This window comes from Berghia stephanieae, chromosome 2 (assembly GCF_034508935.2).
Source record: "Berghia stephanieae isolate SIO BIC M18660-M18661 chromosome 2, UCSD_Bste_1.3, whole genome shotgun sequence".
Taxonomy (NCBI): Eukaryota; Metazoa; Mollusca; class Gastropoda; order Nudibranchia; family Aeolidiidae; genus Berghia; species Berghia stephanieae.
In genome coordinates this window covers 105,281,928-105,299,427 of record NC_088361.1, presented here as the reverse complement: position 1 = coordinate 105,299,427, position 17,500 = coordinate 105,281,928, and the positions used below count along the sequence as shown (strand labels likewise).

At 33.8% G+C, this 17,500-nt stretch overlaps 1 protein-coding gene across 1 annotated transcript in view; it reads left to right on the top strand.

The window, feature by feature from the left end:
- LOC144964079 (adhesion G-protein coupled receptor V1-like) overlaps positions 1–17,500 on the top strand; it is a 156,088-nt gene that overhangs the window by 107,920 nt on the left and 30,668 nt on the right. The window contains exons 62-74 of the mRNA XM_078898019.1: positions 673–820; positions 1,403–1,574; positions 2,158–2,287; positions 4,626–4,802; positions 5,910–6,149; positions 6,522–6,644; positions 9,558–9,725; positions 11,319–11,436; positions 12,191–12,465; positions 13,989–14,183; positions 14,715–14,950; positions 15,522–15,664; positions 16,605–16,847. Coding sequence (XP_078754145.1) covers positions 673–820; positions 1,403–1,574; positions 2,158–2,287; positions 4,626–4,802; positions 5,910–6,149; positions 6,522–6,644; positions 9,558–9,725; positions 11,319–11,436; positions 12,191–12,465; positions 13,989–14,183; positions 14,715–14,950; positions 15,522–15,664; positions 16,605–16,847 — 2,368 coding nt within the window. The remainder of the gene's footprint in view (positions 1–672; positions 821–1,402; positions 1,575–2,157; positions 2,288–4,625; positions 4,803–5,909; positions 6,150–6,521; positions 6,645–9,557; positions 9,726–11,318; positions 11,437–12,190; positions 12,466–13,988; positions 14,184–14,714; positions 14,951–15,521; positions 15,665–16,604; positions 16,848–17,500) is intronic.

Genomic DNA, 17,500 nt, shown 5'->3' with positions numbered 1-17,500 from the left:
AATTTTTATTTTTTTTTAATCTTCAAAAGGTAACAAGCCTCATGTTGGTTCAAAGGATAATTTGGTCCTTTTTAAAAAAAAAACAATTATTAAATAATTCATCTAAATTGAGCCCATGATAGACACCGCTGTGATATACTTAGGAATGGCATTTTGCACGCACTAGCCGTATTCTTTTGTAAATTAATATCTATGAAATTTAGAAGTCCCTGCGACATTGAAAATTATATTAATACCTGATAGGATGCATGTCTTGTCCTAAGATAATGATAAGGATTATAAAGTGTGGCTATGTAGTCTTGTGGTATGACACTCGCTTTCGGATCGGATCTTCCTGGGTTCAAGCCTTGCTCGGCGCATAGTTGAGTCCTTGGAGAAAGTTCTTTACTCACATTCTCTCACCGTACTCAGGTGTAAAATGAGTACCTGGCTGTTAACAGCGTTGTCTCTTTCTGAAAAAAAAATGTAATATTGCTTAACAGGCGTCATGTCCCATCTTAGATGTTAAATGTTACTGTTGACCAGGGACCCCTTGTAAAGGGCTTTGAGCACGTTGAGTGGATATTGCGCTATATAAAAGCTCAATTGTTAAAAAAGTGCTTAGAACATGCTGTTTACTGTATAATAATGCCACTATATAAATGCATTTTTTAAATCTTTTCTCGGAGAAAGGTTGAATTTGCCAATGGACAGAGTATAGCAACCATTGCTATTTCCATACGAGATGATCTTGAGGCAGAATTTGCAGAAGTCACTTACATCAGACTAACTGAAGTTGTGGAGACTGGATCAGACATGGCGACTAAGGGAGCTAGGCTAGGTATTGACAGGCTCTATGCCAACCATCTTTCCTCTTTTTCTCTAATATTCTCTTTCTTTCTTTCACTCTCTCTCTCTCTCTCTCTCTCTCTCTCTCTCTCTCTCTCTCTCTCTCTCTCTCTCTCTCTCTTCCTCTCTCTTTCTTTATCTCTCTCTCCCTTTCTTTCTCTTTCTCTCTCTCTCTTCCTAATTCTCAGTCTCTCTCTCTCTCTCTTCCTAATTCTCAGTCTCTCTCTCTCTCTCTCTCTCTCTCTCTCTCTCTCTCTCTCTCTCTCTCTCTCTCACTCTCTCTCTCTCTCTCTCTCTCTCTCTCTCTCTCTCTTCCTCTCTCTTTCTTTATCTCTCTCTCCCTTTCTCTTTCTCTCTCTCTTCCTAATTCTCAGTCTCTCTCTCTCTCTCTCTCTCTCTCTCTCTCTCTCTCTCTTCCACACACTCTCTCTCTCTCTCACACGCACACACACACACACATACATTCACACATACTACACAAAACTTTCCTAATTGACTTTTAATAATATCACTTGATCCTTAACGTTTGTTTTTTTGTTTTTTTTTGTTTTTTTTTTTTTGTTTTTTTTTTAAGGCACCAATGTCGAATCAGTGCTCACTGTTTTGGCCAATGACTCACCATTTGGCGTCCTTATGTGGGAAAAATCATCGGTCACTGTTCAGGAGCCCGATGAGTCCGACCAGACCTTAGAACTCACCATTCTCAGGAGACAGGGGCGTGAAAAAGCCATAAGGGTTTCTTATGTGTAAGTTCTAAATGATACCACAATCAATGGTTTGCCTGAAATACTCTTCAACAGTCGTAACGTCACTTCTTTCCTTATGACGCATGGTAACTTAGTAACACTGGCTCTAAACTATCAGAACAATGGCGGACGCCCGTATGAAATATTTCCCCGGCGAGCATAAAAGCGTATCCAGAGGAAAAAAAAACATAAATTTGATCATGTTCTGACTGTTACACATTCTGATCACAAGACATATGAAAAGTTCTAGCCAGCATGAAGAATAAAAAGTAATGATTTTCTTTGTTTAGACCAAGATGGCCACCGTTGCTGGGCGGCGTGAGATCAAACTACTGAATCGTATTCAGTTGTAAGCAATCTAGCAGGAAAATATTGGAAACAATTTAGAAGATATATCATTTTAGTAAATAATTCTAGGTTTAAACTCTTCACTACTCAGTCAAATTAGATAAGTGATTACAATAAATGTTGGCTTCAATTTTTTTATTTTTTTGGTTTTATTTATTTTGAAGATTTGTTTGGAAGGTAAGAAATATGAACAAATCACTTAATAGCCATAATATTTTGTATCTCTTTTCTACAGTACGTCTACTGCTTTCAATGTTCCCTTGATACAGAGGGCTACTTCAGGGGAAGATTATATTTCTGTGCAAGGAGCAGTTGACATGACAGAGGGACAGGACAAAGTTTTCGTCTCAATTGTCATTAAACAAGTAAGGCAGAATTTATTTATATAATAATAATAATAATGATAATAAATAATAATAATAATAATAATAATAATAATAATGATGATGATGATGATGATGATGATGATGATGATGATGATGATGATGATGATGATGATGATGATAATAATAATAAAAATAATAATAATAATAATAACAGTAATAATAATAATAATAATAATAATAATAAATAATAATAATAATAATGATAACAATAATAATAATAATGATAACAATAATAATAATAATAATAATAATAATAATAATAATAATAATAATAATAATAATAATAATAATAATAATAATAATAATAATAATAATAATAATAATAATAATAAAGAATGGTATAGATTTGTAGTGTGCCAAACATCCCTTCATTGGGAGGCCTCTTGGCACATAGCAAAGATTCAGCCCTTACACAGTACACAAACAATGCAATAATACACATAATTGAATGAAAACCTGTCTGATTAAAAATGTCTTCAATCGCTACTTGAAATTCTGTAGTGAGGATGATGAACTGAACGTAATTCATATCGTAGAGGATTCCACAGCCTGGGACCAAAGTGCTGAAAAAGGCGCTTTCATTAGCCTTCACTCTACCACATTGCACTTTCAGTTGGCAGTCGTTTGTCGATCGAAGCAATTGCTATGGGACTTACCATTCAATGAGAATGGAGAGATATTTTGGCAATGAGCCTTTCACGCACTTGAATACAGTGGTACCTGATTTGTACTGAATGCATTGGTCCACTGGCAGCCAATGTAACTATTGTAGTAAATCATCTCATGTTTTTTTACTTTATTCTGTCTGATGATTCGGGACACACTCTTGAATGTCTTGGCTTTTTTCTTTTAACTCATTCAACCCTAACACCAGCAATATCCGTAGTTTACCCGGGTTACTTTTACCTCATGCCTATTTATTACATTTTTCTGAGACAAAAAATAGGCATAGTATCAAAGCTAATGTTTTTAGTTTTTACACGTTACTGATAGTTGATTAAAACTATCTATGTACATGCTCATGTTTAATACATTTCTTACAATTTTGAAAAGTAGCAAAGATCTTTAGGATTGAGGGAGTTAAGTCCCGAATTGTTTCTATAATTTATCAGTATCTTTTTACGTTCATTCGTTCTTGCTTGGTTTTTACTTTGAGATAATTAGAAGGAGCCTTCCATCAGATTTATTTGGCATTTTTGGCATAGACAAGCACCCTTTGAAAGAGATGAGAGGCAATTATTACTGTCCATTTCAAGCAGCAGAGACAAGGGTAGATTGGCTTTATGAGTCACAATGTTCTGAAACGTCTACTTTTGTCTACCGTCGTGGAAGAAGGATAATTTACAAAAATTCAAAAATATTTGTGAACAGCTTTTTATAGAACTTAATAATATGGATAATAGGTGCCAAAGTGGCCGGGTGGTTAAGGCATTGTACTGTGACCTGGAAGGTCCCGGGTTCGAGCCCTGCTTCAGCCACTTTCGTTTTTTTTTCCTTGAGCAAGATTATTAACCCCCAATTTGCTCACTTGGACAACATGGGTGATTCCTGTTGACATCAGACAAATTGTTTGATGAATTATCTATATTATTCCTTCATGGAACGCCTAGGCGACGATATCTTATGATGTCATGGCGGAAAAGGGCATAATTAAAATTTTTAATTAATATGGATAGACTGAGATGTCAGATCTTGCAGATAGGATCTATTGGATTGGTTTTTAGCTACACTTGTGGGATGAGAATTAGAACGTTGAAGTTCTGGGTGGAGTTCCTTACATCCCATAGTGGGCAGGGAGGTACATACTATGTCTTCTATTCCCCTATGTCTGTTTTCCAACATGCTTTCTGTCTTTGTCTTGGAATGAGATTACTTGGTTTTATCCTGGCCCTGGCCGGGAGGGAAACAGTGAAATGTATAGTTAGTTTTGGGAGATGATATTTTTTGTCTTGTAAATCATCTCTCTGTTATGCACTGTATTATGTTTTGTTTATGTATTATATGATTTGTAAAAATTTGAGTGTATTCCTCTGAGTAGGGACCTGTGCTTGTGTCCGGATGAGACTTAGGTGATCTCAAACTAAGTACACTGCTGCTTGGAATTTACAACTGTTGCCTATTTGAACCAACTCTCCTTTGTTTGCCTTATTCTTGGATGCTTTAATTGTATTTCTAAAACTTTTTCCTATCCCATTTTCTTCCTTTTTACTGGCGCTGATATGACCTTAATGTGTTGCAAGCGCTGCAAACCTTTAAAAACAAAAACAGAACGTTGAAGTGATTGTTTCTTTATTTTACATTTGTATTATTTGATTAGGATGATTTACCAGAGGCTGCAGAGACTTTTCAAGTCAATCTGACTTCAGCAACTCTGCAAGGAGAGCAAGCGAGACCAGGATCAGGGCCAAGCATTGGAATAGAAGGATCTGTTGTCGAAGTGACTATTGTAGAAAATGACAATGCCAGGGGAATTATCCAAATTGAAGCTATCACAGTGAGATTGTTGGGGTTTTTTTGGCAGTGTTGTTGTTGTTGTTCTTCTTCTTCTTCTTCGTCTTCTTCTTCTTCTTCTTCTTCTTCTTCTTCTTCTTCTTCTTCTTCTTCTTCTTCTTCTTCTTCTTCTTCTTCTTCTTCTTCTTCTTCTTCTTCTTCTTCTTCTTCTTCTTCTTCTTCTTCTTCTTCTTCTTCTTCTTCTTCTTCTTCTTTCTTCTTCTTCTTCTTCTTCTTCTTCTTTCTTCTTCTTCTTCTCTTCTCTTCTTCTTCTCTTCTTCTCTCTCTTCCTTCCTCTTCTCTCTCCTCCTCTTCCTCCTCCTCCTCTTCCTCCTCCTCCTCCTATTTCTTCTTCTTTACTTCGTTCTACTCCTCCTTGGCTACCTCCTACTCTTCCTCCTCCTCCTCTCCATTCTTCTTCTTCTTCTTCTTCTTCTTCTTCTTCTTCTTCTTCTTCTTTCTTCTTCTTCTTCTTCTTTCTTCTTCTTCTTCTTCTTTTCTTCTTTTCTTCTTCTTCTTCTTCTTCTTTTTATTTTTATTGTTTTTCTTCATCTTCTTTACTTCTTTCTACTCCTCCTTGGCCACCTCCTTCTCTTCCTACCCTTCCTCCTTCCCCTCCTCATTCTTCTTCTTAATGCTCTTGTCGCTGTTTTTGCTTTTGTTGTTGTTGTTATCGTTTCTTGACATTCTAAAGTTTTAAATCAATTTACAATTTCCATCTCTGGACATAAATAGTCAAGAATTTGAAATGAATGCATTTATACATGTTTTGCTTAAATTTCTACAGGGTAATGTAAATGTTGCTGCTCGAAGCTCGAAGAAATAAATAATAATGTGAAATTGAGTATAAGCTTCAATTTAATTACAAAAACAGATCAAATGAACATTTCGGGTTTCCCCTTTATCAACAAAACAGGATGAATGAAACACCAGAGATGAATGAGATAATGTGGTAGTGGCACCATTACCACATTATCTCATTCATCTGCGGTGTTTCACTCATTCAGTTTTGTTGATAAAGGGGAAACCCGAAACGTTCATTTGATCTGTTTTTGTAATTAAATTGAAGCTTACATTCAATTTCACATTATTATTTATCAAATTTCTACAGAATATTGAAGGTCGGCTGGATGTGAATGAAGAGTATGGCAAGAACATGACAGTGGAGATTCCTCTACGGAGGCTGGTTGGCTTCTTTGGCTCTGTTACAGTGAGCTGGCAGGTCAAATTCATTGAGGCTGATATCTTGGATTTTTACCCGACTGGCGGTGCTGTTGTCTTTAATGATCAGCAACAGACAAGTTCCATTATCATCACTATCATTGACGATAAATTACCAGAGCCAATGGAGGTAGTGTGACAATATATATTATTGAATTCACATCACTTTTATATTTCATACAATTTTGAATTATAGTTTTTAAAAAAGAAAAAAGAAAAAAAGAATAAATTACTTGAAACATTTTTTTTTTTTGCACAAAAAGTACCCGTACAGTTAATGAGTTTTGATTGGAATGTGCTCTGTGTTGTTGAATTTAACTAAATGATACACTTATATGTAGCTTTCTTGAATGTCATTATATAGAAAACGCATGGTTATGACAGTTTTTTAAAAGATATTAAATGCGTCCATCTTTCTTGATAGCGTATCTGATTTCACGTCAAAAGAATATTTCCCCTTGTAATAGACTTATGTAATACTTTTTTTTATGTGTGCTTCTAGACATTTGATGTGGAGCTGATAAGTGTAGATGGAGGGGCAGGTCTTGGAACTACAACCTCTGTCAGAGTGGCTATCTTGGAAAATGATTCACCAACAGGATTCTTTAAATTTGCAACTCTTGAGGTACGGTACCTAAGAAATAGAGATATGTATATATGAATCGTTTTGATACAAATATGGTACGAAAAGTGCTCGACATGTAGTAATGGAGCGAATTATTATTTAAAATATTTACCACAATGTTTGGGGCAGTCTACATCAATGTTTCAGGCTTAATTTGCCATCTTCAGGACTGAGTTGTTTTGTTGACTGTTGTTGTTTCTTGAAGTGGTTCCGGTTTGAAGTTAATTAAGAGGAATTTGCGCCGATGGGGACACTTTCCGTAGATCTCACTTTTCATGTTGAGTGTGGCTTCATGAGGTTGTTTGATTATAGTATATTTTTCTTCCAGGCATAAGCTACATTGTTTTGATGTTGGTGTGTATCCTGTTGCTTTAGATAAAATTTTCCATGAAATGTTGTGGTCTATTTTGTTGTCTTTTAATTTCCAAATATGTTCGCTGAGTTTTGTGGATGTTTTTTTGTTAATGTTTCTAAATGTTGAGGTGTGGAGGTTGTATCATGTTTATATGATACAACCTCCACACCTCAACATTTAGAAACATTAACAAAAAAACATCCACAAAACTCAGCGAACATATTTGGAAATTAAAAGACAACAAAATAGACCACAACATTTCATGGAAAATTTTATCTAAAGCAACAGGATACACACCAACATCAAAACAATGTAGCTTATGCCTGGAAGAAAAATATACTATAATCAAACAACCTCATGAAGCCACACTCAACATGAAAAGTGAGATCTACGGAAAGTGTCCCCATCGGCGCAAATTCCTCTTAATTAACTTCAAACCGGAACCACTTCAAGAAACAACAACAGTCAACAAAACAACTCAGTCCTGAAGATGGCAAATTAAGCCTGAAACATTGATGTAGACTGCCCCAAACATTGTGGTAAATATTTAAATAATATATATTATATATAATATATATATATATATATATATATATATATATATATATATATATATATATATATATATATATATATATATATATATATATATATAAGTAATAAATAATATATAAGTGGCCGAGTGTTTAAGGCATTGCACTGTGACCCGGAAGGACCCGGGTTCGAGCCCCGCCTCGGCACTTTCGTTTTTTTCCTTGAGGACGATTATTAACCCCCAATTTGCTCACTTGGACAACATGTCTGATTCATGTTGACATCAGACATCTTGTTTGATGAGTTATCTATATTTCTTCGTGGAATGCCGAGGCGACGATCTCTTATGATGTCGTGGAGAAAAGGCATAATTATTTTATTTTTAAAAAAATAAAAATATATATATATATATATATATATATATATATATATATAATATATATATATATATATATATATATATATATATATATATATATAATATATATATATATAATTATATACTAGTAAAAAGCCCGCAATTTCGCGGGAAAGAACTATTTTCATTCGATATTGCCAGAATCATTTTCTTGATTAGCTTGATTACGATTAGATGCACATTTTAATCGATGTGCTTGTCGTCGCTACCATGCTTTATTCGGCATGATTTTAGTTTATCAGTCAGTAGATATCAATATCAATAAGTCGCAAGTCTTTACAACGCTTAACTTGGGAGTGCTTTGCACTACCTTCAAAACTTCACAAATTAAAATGGCGGCCGAGAATCAAAACAATGGTCAAATTAGGAAATTTTAAACTTTCACAAATCTATCAAATGCTTTTATAAGATGATAAATTGAATAAATAAACGCCTGACAAAAGATCAACTGTGAAAATGCAATTTGAATGAATACTGGGGATGTAGGAGCTTTCGGAATGTTTCCCCTTTACTTAACTTATTTGAGGTCAAATGAAAATCTGAAGCAGACGCGAAAAATATCAAGTCCCCGAATCTGTCTACTTTTGGTGTGTTCGGGCTAGAAGCTAGACAGAACCAATTGACAGTTTGCCGAAACGTTTAACTAAATATTTCCCAGGGCAATAATTCTCACATCGATGGTATAAAAACGACCGTAATATCAGCAGTAATATTAGTTGATGTTGTTAATCGGTGAAACTTGTTTAAAATTTCTGTAAATCTGAATACCGTCATGTGATCAAGTGAATTATATCACTATGAATGCCACGATTTGCCAATCTGACAGTTCCTAGCAAACACACCCCCCTCCCCCCTTGCTCAGGAATTTCTCTACTTGATGGACACCCTCCCCCCCCCCCCCCCCCCTTTTTTTTTTCTTCCACGCAACCACATTCCAAAACACATACACACACATGTATACACCACACACACACGCACACACATAAACATACACGCAAAGAGAACACACTACTATATAACAACACTGATCACCGATAAATCAACACAACGGAAGTAAGGACTCTACTGGACAGATAGAGTTGAGGGTGTGGCCGTGAGAGTGTCAGTGAATTCAGTAAATTTTTTATGATATCTGTTTGACTTAACGAACTTTCAAACTGACTTTAAATTATAAAAAAATCAAATTATCTGTTTATCTATCTGTAAAAAATACATTTCTATTTTTCAAATCTTTCAGTAGAGTTGTGCGCCGTATCAATGTTCTCCACAAGGCTATATTTTTTAAAGAAAGGATATATATATCAAAACGTCACTTATTACGGCATGCTTCAATTTGTGATGTAACAATGCTAACAATAAAATCTCTCTCTCTCTCTTTCTCTCTCTCTCTCTCTCCTTTCTCTCTCTCTCTCTCTCTCTCTCTTTCTCTCTCTCTCTCTATCTATCTCTCTCTCTCTCTCTCTCTCTCTCTCTCTCTCTACTCTATATATATATATATATATATATATATATATATATATATATATATATTGTTTTTGTCTTTGCATGACTTTAAGCTACACATTTCTCCTTAAATTCATATGTGCTGTGATAATCTTGACCTAAGGTGGAGACCCACGAGTCCTTGACATCAGACGATCCCAATGGTAAGGCCATCATTGTCATCCAGAGACTCCACGGAGTAGAAGGAATAGTGGATGTTAGGTGGAGGCTCAATGCTGAAGCGGAGAATGACTTCCTGCCTCCATTACAAGCTACAGTCCGATTTATACAGGTCAGAATGACTATTTCATTATTCGACCTGTTCAGTTTAATTTTAAATACAAAAAGTATAGTATATATAAATATATAGTGTGGCTATGTGGTCTAGTGGTATGGTAAGGGCCAGCTAAGCATGAAGTTGAGTATTAACGTTAAAACAACATGCTTGGAATGATTCAAAATTACCAAATTTTAACTATGTTTTGTGCGGCTATGTGGTCTAGTGGTATGACACTCGCTTTTGGATCGGAAGGTCCTGGGTTCGAGCTTCGCTCGGAGCTTTGCTCGGCGTATAGTTGAGTCCTTGGAAAAGACTCTTTACTCACATTCTCTCACCGTACTCAGGTGTAAAATGGCTACCTGGCCGTTAACAGCGTTGTCTTTGTCCGAATAATTGTAGTATTGCCTAACAGGCATCATGTCCCATCCTACATGTTAAATGTTGCTGTTGACCAGGGACCCCTAGTAAAGCGCATTGAGCACATTTAGTGGATATTGCGCTGTATAAAAGCTCTATTATTTTTTTTTAAAAGCTCTATTATATATTATGACATCGTTCTGTGAGTCCTTATACATTTCTAAGGACCTTTCCAAAACGATTCCTCTTCCCTTTGTAGTCCATAATTGGTTTGGCTTAGACCTTGTTTCTAAATTATCTCTTTAAATCAAATTTGCATATAGGTGTTTTTGACCTTATTGTCTCCTCACCCCCCCCCCCCCCCCCCCTCCTTTTTAAAATTTTTTGGCAACTTTGCACTGGTTTCTTCCCATCAAAGCATGGACTGAATATAAAATTTCAACCACTGTGTTTAAATGGCCTTGGATCCCACTATCTTTCGGACCCGATTAAAAAGAAGTCAAATTCTCTCCTCTTAAGCAGCTCCAGCGACACCGTAATCATACCAATGAAAAATTCCAAAACTTTTGGTGATTGCTCTTTCAAATTTTTTTGGAATTCTCTGTCAAGGCAGATCAGAGAAACAAGGAAAACATTCAAAACACATCTTCGAAAAATACTTTTTCCCATAGGTCTTATTTGATAATCATATCATCTGTGTCATGCTTATTATGTTGTTTTGTATGATTTTCTTATTATTCAATGAATTAGATTTTTATTGTAAAGCACTTTATGATGCAATTGTATAGAAAGCGCTATACTAAATATACATTATAATTATTATTATTATTATTATTATTATTATTATTATATTATTATTATTATTATTATTATTATTATTATTATTATTATTATTATTATTATTATTATATATTATTATTATTATTATTATTATTGTTATTATTATTATTATCATTATCATTATTATTATTATTATTATTATTATTATATCATTATCATTATTATTAGTATTATTATTATCATTATTATTATTATCATTATTATTATTATTATTATTATTATTATTATCTTTTTGACATAAGGCGTGCTCTTGACACTGCCCGTAATTTTAAATTGATATTTTACTGTTGTGACCACCCTTATAAAAAATGTATTATAAAATATGTTTTAGAGTTAAGTTTCTTTTATTTGTTTTTCTCGTCTAACTGTCTTATTAGATGATCTTTAATTTTTAAAATCTTCTTTCAGGACGAAGTACAAAAGTCGATTGTTTTACAAACCAAGCCTGATACAATCCTTGAGGGTCGAGAGAGTTTTATTGTTTCTCTTGTTGCTGCCAGTAATAAAGGCGATATTTCACAAACAGGTAAGTTTTAAAACCCCTTTTTCAATGCTGTAATTATTAACTCACACAACCCTAGAGATTTTTGCTACTTTTCAACATTGGAAAATATGTATTAAAAATGAACATGTACTTGGATAGTTTTATCCAACTATCATCAACATGCATAAACTAAAAACACTAGCTTTGATACTATGCCTATAATTTGTCTCATACAAATGTAATAAATAGGCATGGGATAAAAGTAACCCGGGTATACTACGGATATAGTCGGTGTTATGGTTGAGTGAGTTAAAGACACTTACCAAAATAACTTACAGAACGGAGCAAGAGACTGCCTTGTGCTACTCTTTAGTTCATTGCATTTAAATTTTACTAGGCAGCAAAGTTTGTGGACTTATTAATTATCATGTCTCGGCTTATAGATCAAATATGACGTGTGTATTGTGTTGTCCTTTTTTTATTTTTACAACTGTCTCCTTGTTTCAAATTACTTTCTACTATTCTGGCATTTACTTAATTGAATTTTAAATGTATTGTATGTGACATTTCTATTGATGATATATTGATGCCCTTTTATGCTCTTAATTGTTTTGATACCTTGGTTGAATTGGGTTTTTTTGTTTTGTTTTGTTTTTTGTGTTTTTTTTTTTTGTTTTTTTGTTTTGTTTTGTTTTTTAAGCACTTTGAGGTTTCGACGAAAGGCGCTATATAAATATGCTTATTATTATTATTATTATTATTATTACTACGTCCATTACTTATTACTCTATTACAGCAAGTGATTGCACAGTGATCATCCTACCAGATCCGGGGTCTAGTGGAATCATATCTGTTTTGCCCGAATATAGACAGATCATAATTGGGGAACCGGGAGAAAATGACCCATCCTACACTGGACAAGGTATAGTGGAATTGACCAGAGGTGCAGGGGTGTATGGGGAGGTGGATGTTACATGGTCCCTCACCCCAAGGGATATATCTGCCTTTGTACAAGTGCAGGGAACTGTCCGGTTTGATGATTTACAGGAAAAGACATCCATCGTATTACAGGTATAGAAATTCACAATAAATTCCAAACCTCAAATGACTTTTTTTTTTTTAAAATAAAAACATTAAAATTGAGCTTTTATATAGAGCAATATCCACTAAACGTGCTCAAAGCGCTTCACAAGGGGTCCCTGGTCAACAGCAACATTTAACATGTAGGACGGGACATAACGCCTGTTAGGCGCTATTACATTTTTTTCGGACAAAGACAATGCTGTTAACGGCCAGGTACTCATTTTACACCTGAGTACGGTGAGAGAATGTGAGTAAAAAGCCTTTTCCAAGGACTCAACTATGCTTCCGATCCGAAAGCGAGTGTCATACCACTAGACCACATAGCCGCTCATCCTATTTCTCTTTTTCTTTTTGTATGTTTGTTGTCTTGTTTTTTTTTGTCTTTTTTGTAACTTCATACATTCAATTTCCTTAATTTCATTTTCTCCTCTAATAATAATAATAATAATAATTTAATTTTGTATTGCTCCCAATGATCTATCAAGAGGTGCTTTTTCAGGTCGAATGATGACAAAGCATGAATACTCACTATTACACATACTGGCAAATATCCATAAGAAAATAAAATACGTTTCTATAATATGAATCTACCAAACTTAAGAGTGGACTTTTTCATTCTTAGAAATATTACTGATGTCACTTGCAATACATCCGATTTGGTATTCTTCCTTCATGATTTGTTTTTTATACAATTCATTTTAGTGTTATAAAAAATACTTTATTCTTCATTCAACTTTGATTATTCTCATTTGCCCAGCATTTAACCTAATGCAGCTACTGCTTTGAAAACATATTACATTAAATGAAGATTTATATCGAAAAATGTCCATGGATTCGCCATTCACAATAATTCCCTTCATAATGTTTCATTTATTTCATCAGCAGGCCATTTGTGACCTACCGTCTCCAAACAGTAATATGATCCAGACGTCAACAAGTTAATTTAAAGTCAAAATGACCAGTATTTTGAGAAATTATGTTCATTCCCCCAATTAAACCACACAAAAAATCAACCAAGTCTCATATTTTTTACTATGAATTCAATTTCAGGCATTTAAACCTACATACTGTTTTGAGGTGGTAGATCACATATGGCACCTAATCTCCATTTCATACAGTATAAGTTGTCTGTCTTTATTGTACTGACACTCTTTAAAAACCTATCACCGTTTTTAGGTAAGCACTCATTCATATATGAGTCGAGTGGGGTAATGCCTCTAAAGTACCTCTCACAATAACACAAATTTAAGGCCAGAGGGTTTTTTGTCACCCATCTTGATACTTACCACGTCCAACACTGCTTGATTTTGTTACAAAATGAGAGATCATACAAATGAGTCATCAGCGCTGTTAAAATGATTAAGATTTGAAATATTGGAGTTTTCTTTCCCTGCTTAGGCGATAGATGACAGTACGCCAGAATTGTTGAAATGAGAGATCATACTAATGAGTCATCAGCGCCGTTCAAATGATTAAGATTTGAAATGTTGGAGTTTTCTTTCCCTGCTTAGGCGATAGATGACAGTACGCCAGAATTGTTGAAGATGTTCAGCCTCCAAATCACATCAGCGACTGGTGGAGCTGCAATTTCAAAAACCTCAGGGCAATTTGAGTCTACCATTTTATTTGCTGCTAGTGATTATCCTCATGGATTGATTCAGTTCTCTGCCCCTGAGATCAAAACTGTTTCTGAAGATTCTGCAACTGTGAGTCTAAAGATCTTTTAATTTTTTTTTCTTTCAAATATATGTTACAATGTATAGATAAAGATACTGCTCTTAATAATATCCTTTTTATTTGTATTTAAGAAAATCAAGAAAATTCATTTTAATCCTAAATTATGTTTTAATTATAGCTCTTTTGTTTCAATACTATCGTATATGTTCTGGACCGTTAATACTTTCACTCCAAAACACAGCATAAGAGTTGATGATTTGCCTAGATTCTTTCCTTTTATTTTTGTTTATTTTTTTTTTAATATTTATTTATCTATTTATTATTATTATTATTATTATTATTATTATTATTATTATTATTATTATATTATTATTATTATTATTATTATTATTATTATTATTTATTATTATTATTATTATTATATTATCATTATTATTATTATATTATTATTATATATTATTATTATTATTATTATTATTATTATTATTATTATTATTATTATTATTATTATTATTATTATTATTATTATTATCATTACTTTTTAAAATCTTGATATGTAGATCGAATTGAAGGTAGAAAGAGGGAAAGGAATTGTTGGCCAGCTGTTGGTAGCTTACACCACGTCCCCTGGGACGGCAAGCGAACAAGATGACTATCTCCCCAGTGCCGAATTCTTGACCTTTCCACCGAGAGTCACTGAGCAGACTGTGGATATACGTATTGTCCCAGATGATATAGCAGAGGGACCAGAGTATTTTTATGTCAAGTTAACCTCCGTGAAAATGGTCAATGACAAGTGAGTACCTAGTTTTTATTGACACTTTTATAATCACAACTTGATAAAGGCTCTTTTGATAACTCTATCATTATAGTAATCTTAGGTGTTTGTTATTGTTGTTGATGTTGTTTGGGAGGGGGAGGGGGGGTGATTTTGGCTTGTCTTGTATGTTTGAATTTTTGTGTTGTCTTTGTTATTTGTTTTGTTTTGTTTTGTTTTTTTGTTATTGTTTTGTTATTGTTTTTTGGGAGGGGGGGGGGGTATGTTTTGGGTTGGTTTTTATTTTCAAACTGTTGTTTGGTGGGATTTTTTGTTTGTTTTTGTTTTTTTATTTTGTTTAATTTGTTTTATCGGCATTTTTTTTGAGTAAGTTACTCAAAATATATGTTAAGATAATAAGAAGAACCTGAAAAATAATAATTCTTCTAAGTACTTCTATGAGATCCATATTGAAGCAGAATTCAATCCAAGTTTTCAACCAAATACTTGATAATGTTATAATTTGCTTGAAAATTCACAATTTATAAAATTTCACATGTACTTAATGTTATTCTTTATCTACTTTTACTATTACTTCTTTTTCATGAAGAAATGATTACACCATCATCCAAGGACTGTCCAAAGACATGCGACCAGCCCTGGGACCACTATCTGTGAAAACTATTACAATTAGCAAAAATGATGACGCTGAAGGATTCATCCAGTTTAATAGCAGTGTAGAGCAAATGAGTGGTTCGTGTTATCTCTATCTATTTCTATAAAGATTAAGCCTCGTTTTTATAACATATAATACAACACACATATCATTTCATATTCTCCTTTAAATTCGTTTGATGTCTTCATAAAAAATGATGCACCAGGTATATTTTTACAAAGTTGAATTTGTGATATGATGAATTTATTAAGTTTTAGAAACATTTAGAGAATAATTATTGAAATTCTTGGTCTTGTCAGATTCTTCTTGTTTAGATTAATACAAAATGTAATGTAATTTATATATCCTTTTCTATTAATTTTCTATCTAAGCAGTTTAACTCTCCCCTTAGCGACCATTTTCAGTATTTTACCAAAATGGCAGGCTTACCCTGCAGAAAAATAGATTTTTTAAAACTCAAACAATCTCTAAACAAAACAAATTTATGTTCTTATTAATAAAACAAAGATCATTGTGATGTACAAAATAAATCTGAATAAGAAAAACTGTATATTGTGTCGTAACAAATGTGACGATTTTGCTGTGGGTGGTGAGGAGAGGGGTAATAATAGCTTTCTGACTAGGACGAAAATCATTTATCTTGACATTGTTGTATATTACAAATTGTTTCATGTCACAGTTTATTGCGTAAAATAGGTGAACAGTCTTTTCAATTTTCGGCCCCCCATTTTTGGAACTCTCTCCCGTCACACGTGAGATGCTCGGATTTGTTGACAACGTTCAAATCTCGCTTAAAGTTTTATCTTTTTACGTCATAATGTTGCAATATTATTTTCATATTTGTTGTTGTTAAATTGAATTCGTATCACGTTTCCTTCACACTTGTCTCACTGTAATATGTTTTGTTTTATATCACTGTAAAGCGTTTAGAGCCTGTGACAACGGGTAAAGCGTATATAAATGCCATTTATTATTATTATCACAGTTAGTGATGTTTGAGGATTATCTTCATTTCAGTGAAAGAAGAGTCCAAGACAGCAAAGATTCCTGTTGTCCGGCTGACAGGAAGTTATGGAGTTGTAAGTGTTAAGTACATCACTGAAGGAATGACAGCAGTGGAAGATGACGACTACATGGCTGCTAGTGGGACTCTGACTTTTGAGGATTCAGAGATCGAAGGGATCATCTCCATTACCATCAAGGATGATACAGCCATGGAACCACCAGAGACTTTCAGGGTCATTCTTTCTGATGCCTCAGGTAAATAAAACTAAGATGCACGTTCTTTTAACTAACCACGGACATTGATGATTTTTAAAAGAAAGAAAGAATGGTTACAGTTGTACACAAAAACTCTTTTTTTTTCTTTTTTAACCTAGTTGAAAATTAATTATAGATGCAATCGTCTAATTCCTTTTACTCCTATATATCTTCTATTAAAGTTGAAGAGAATTGTTGCATTCTAAAACGTTACTCTAAATTCCTGCTATGAATGACAAATTATATTCAAAAGCGGGATGATAAGGGTCAATCAATGATATTTATTTTTTCTTTTCTCGTGAATTTTGTCCATCATGTCTGCAAAATGCGAAGACAAAATCACTGCAAGCTTTGTAGACGGGCTTTTTTTTAATACTCCACGCATTCACTTCTGTAATACGAGGGCTCTTTCAGAAATAACCGAAAAATGCCCATTGCTCAGCAACCAGTGGAGATTTTTTAATTCTGTAAACGACATGATATTCCTTATTTCCTTACGGATATTCCCAGAAATTATGAAGTGCATCATTTTGCACAATGAATTTCTAGACGATTTTAAAGATGGCGGCCCACCTTGAAACTTGGTCAAAGGAGGAAATCAGAGCTGTCATATGTTTTTTGAACGCCAAAAGTCTGAATCCTACCGAAATTCA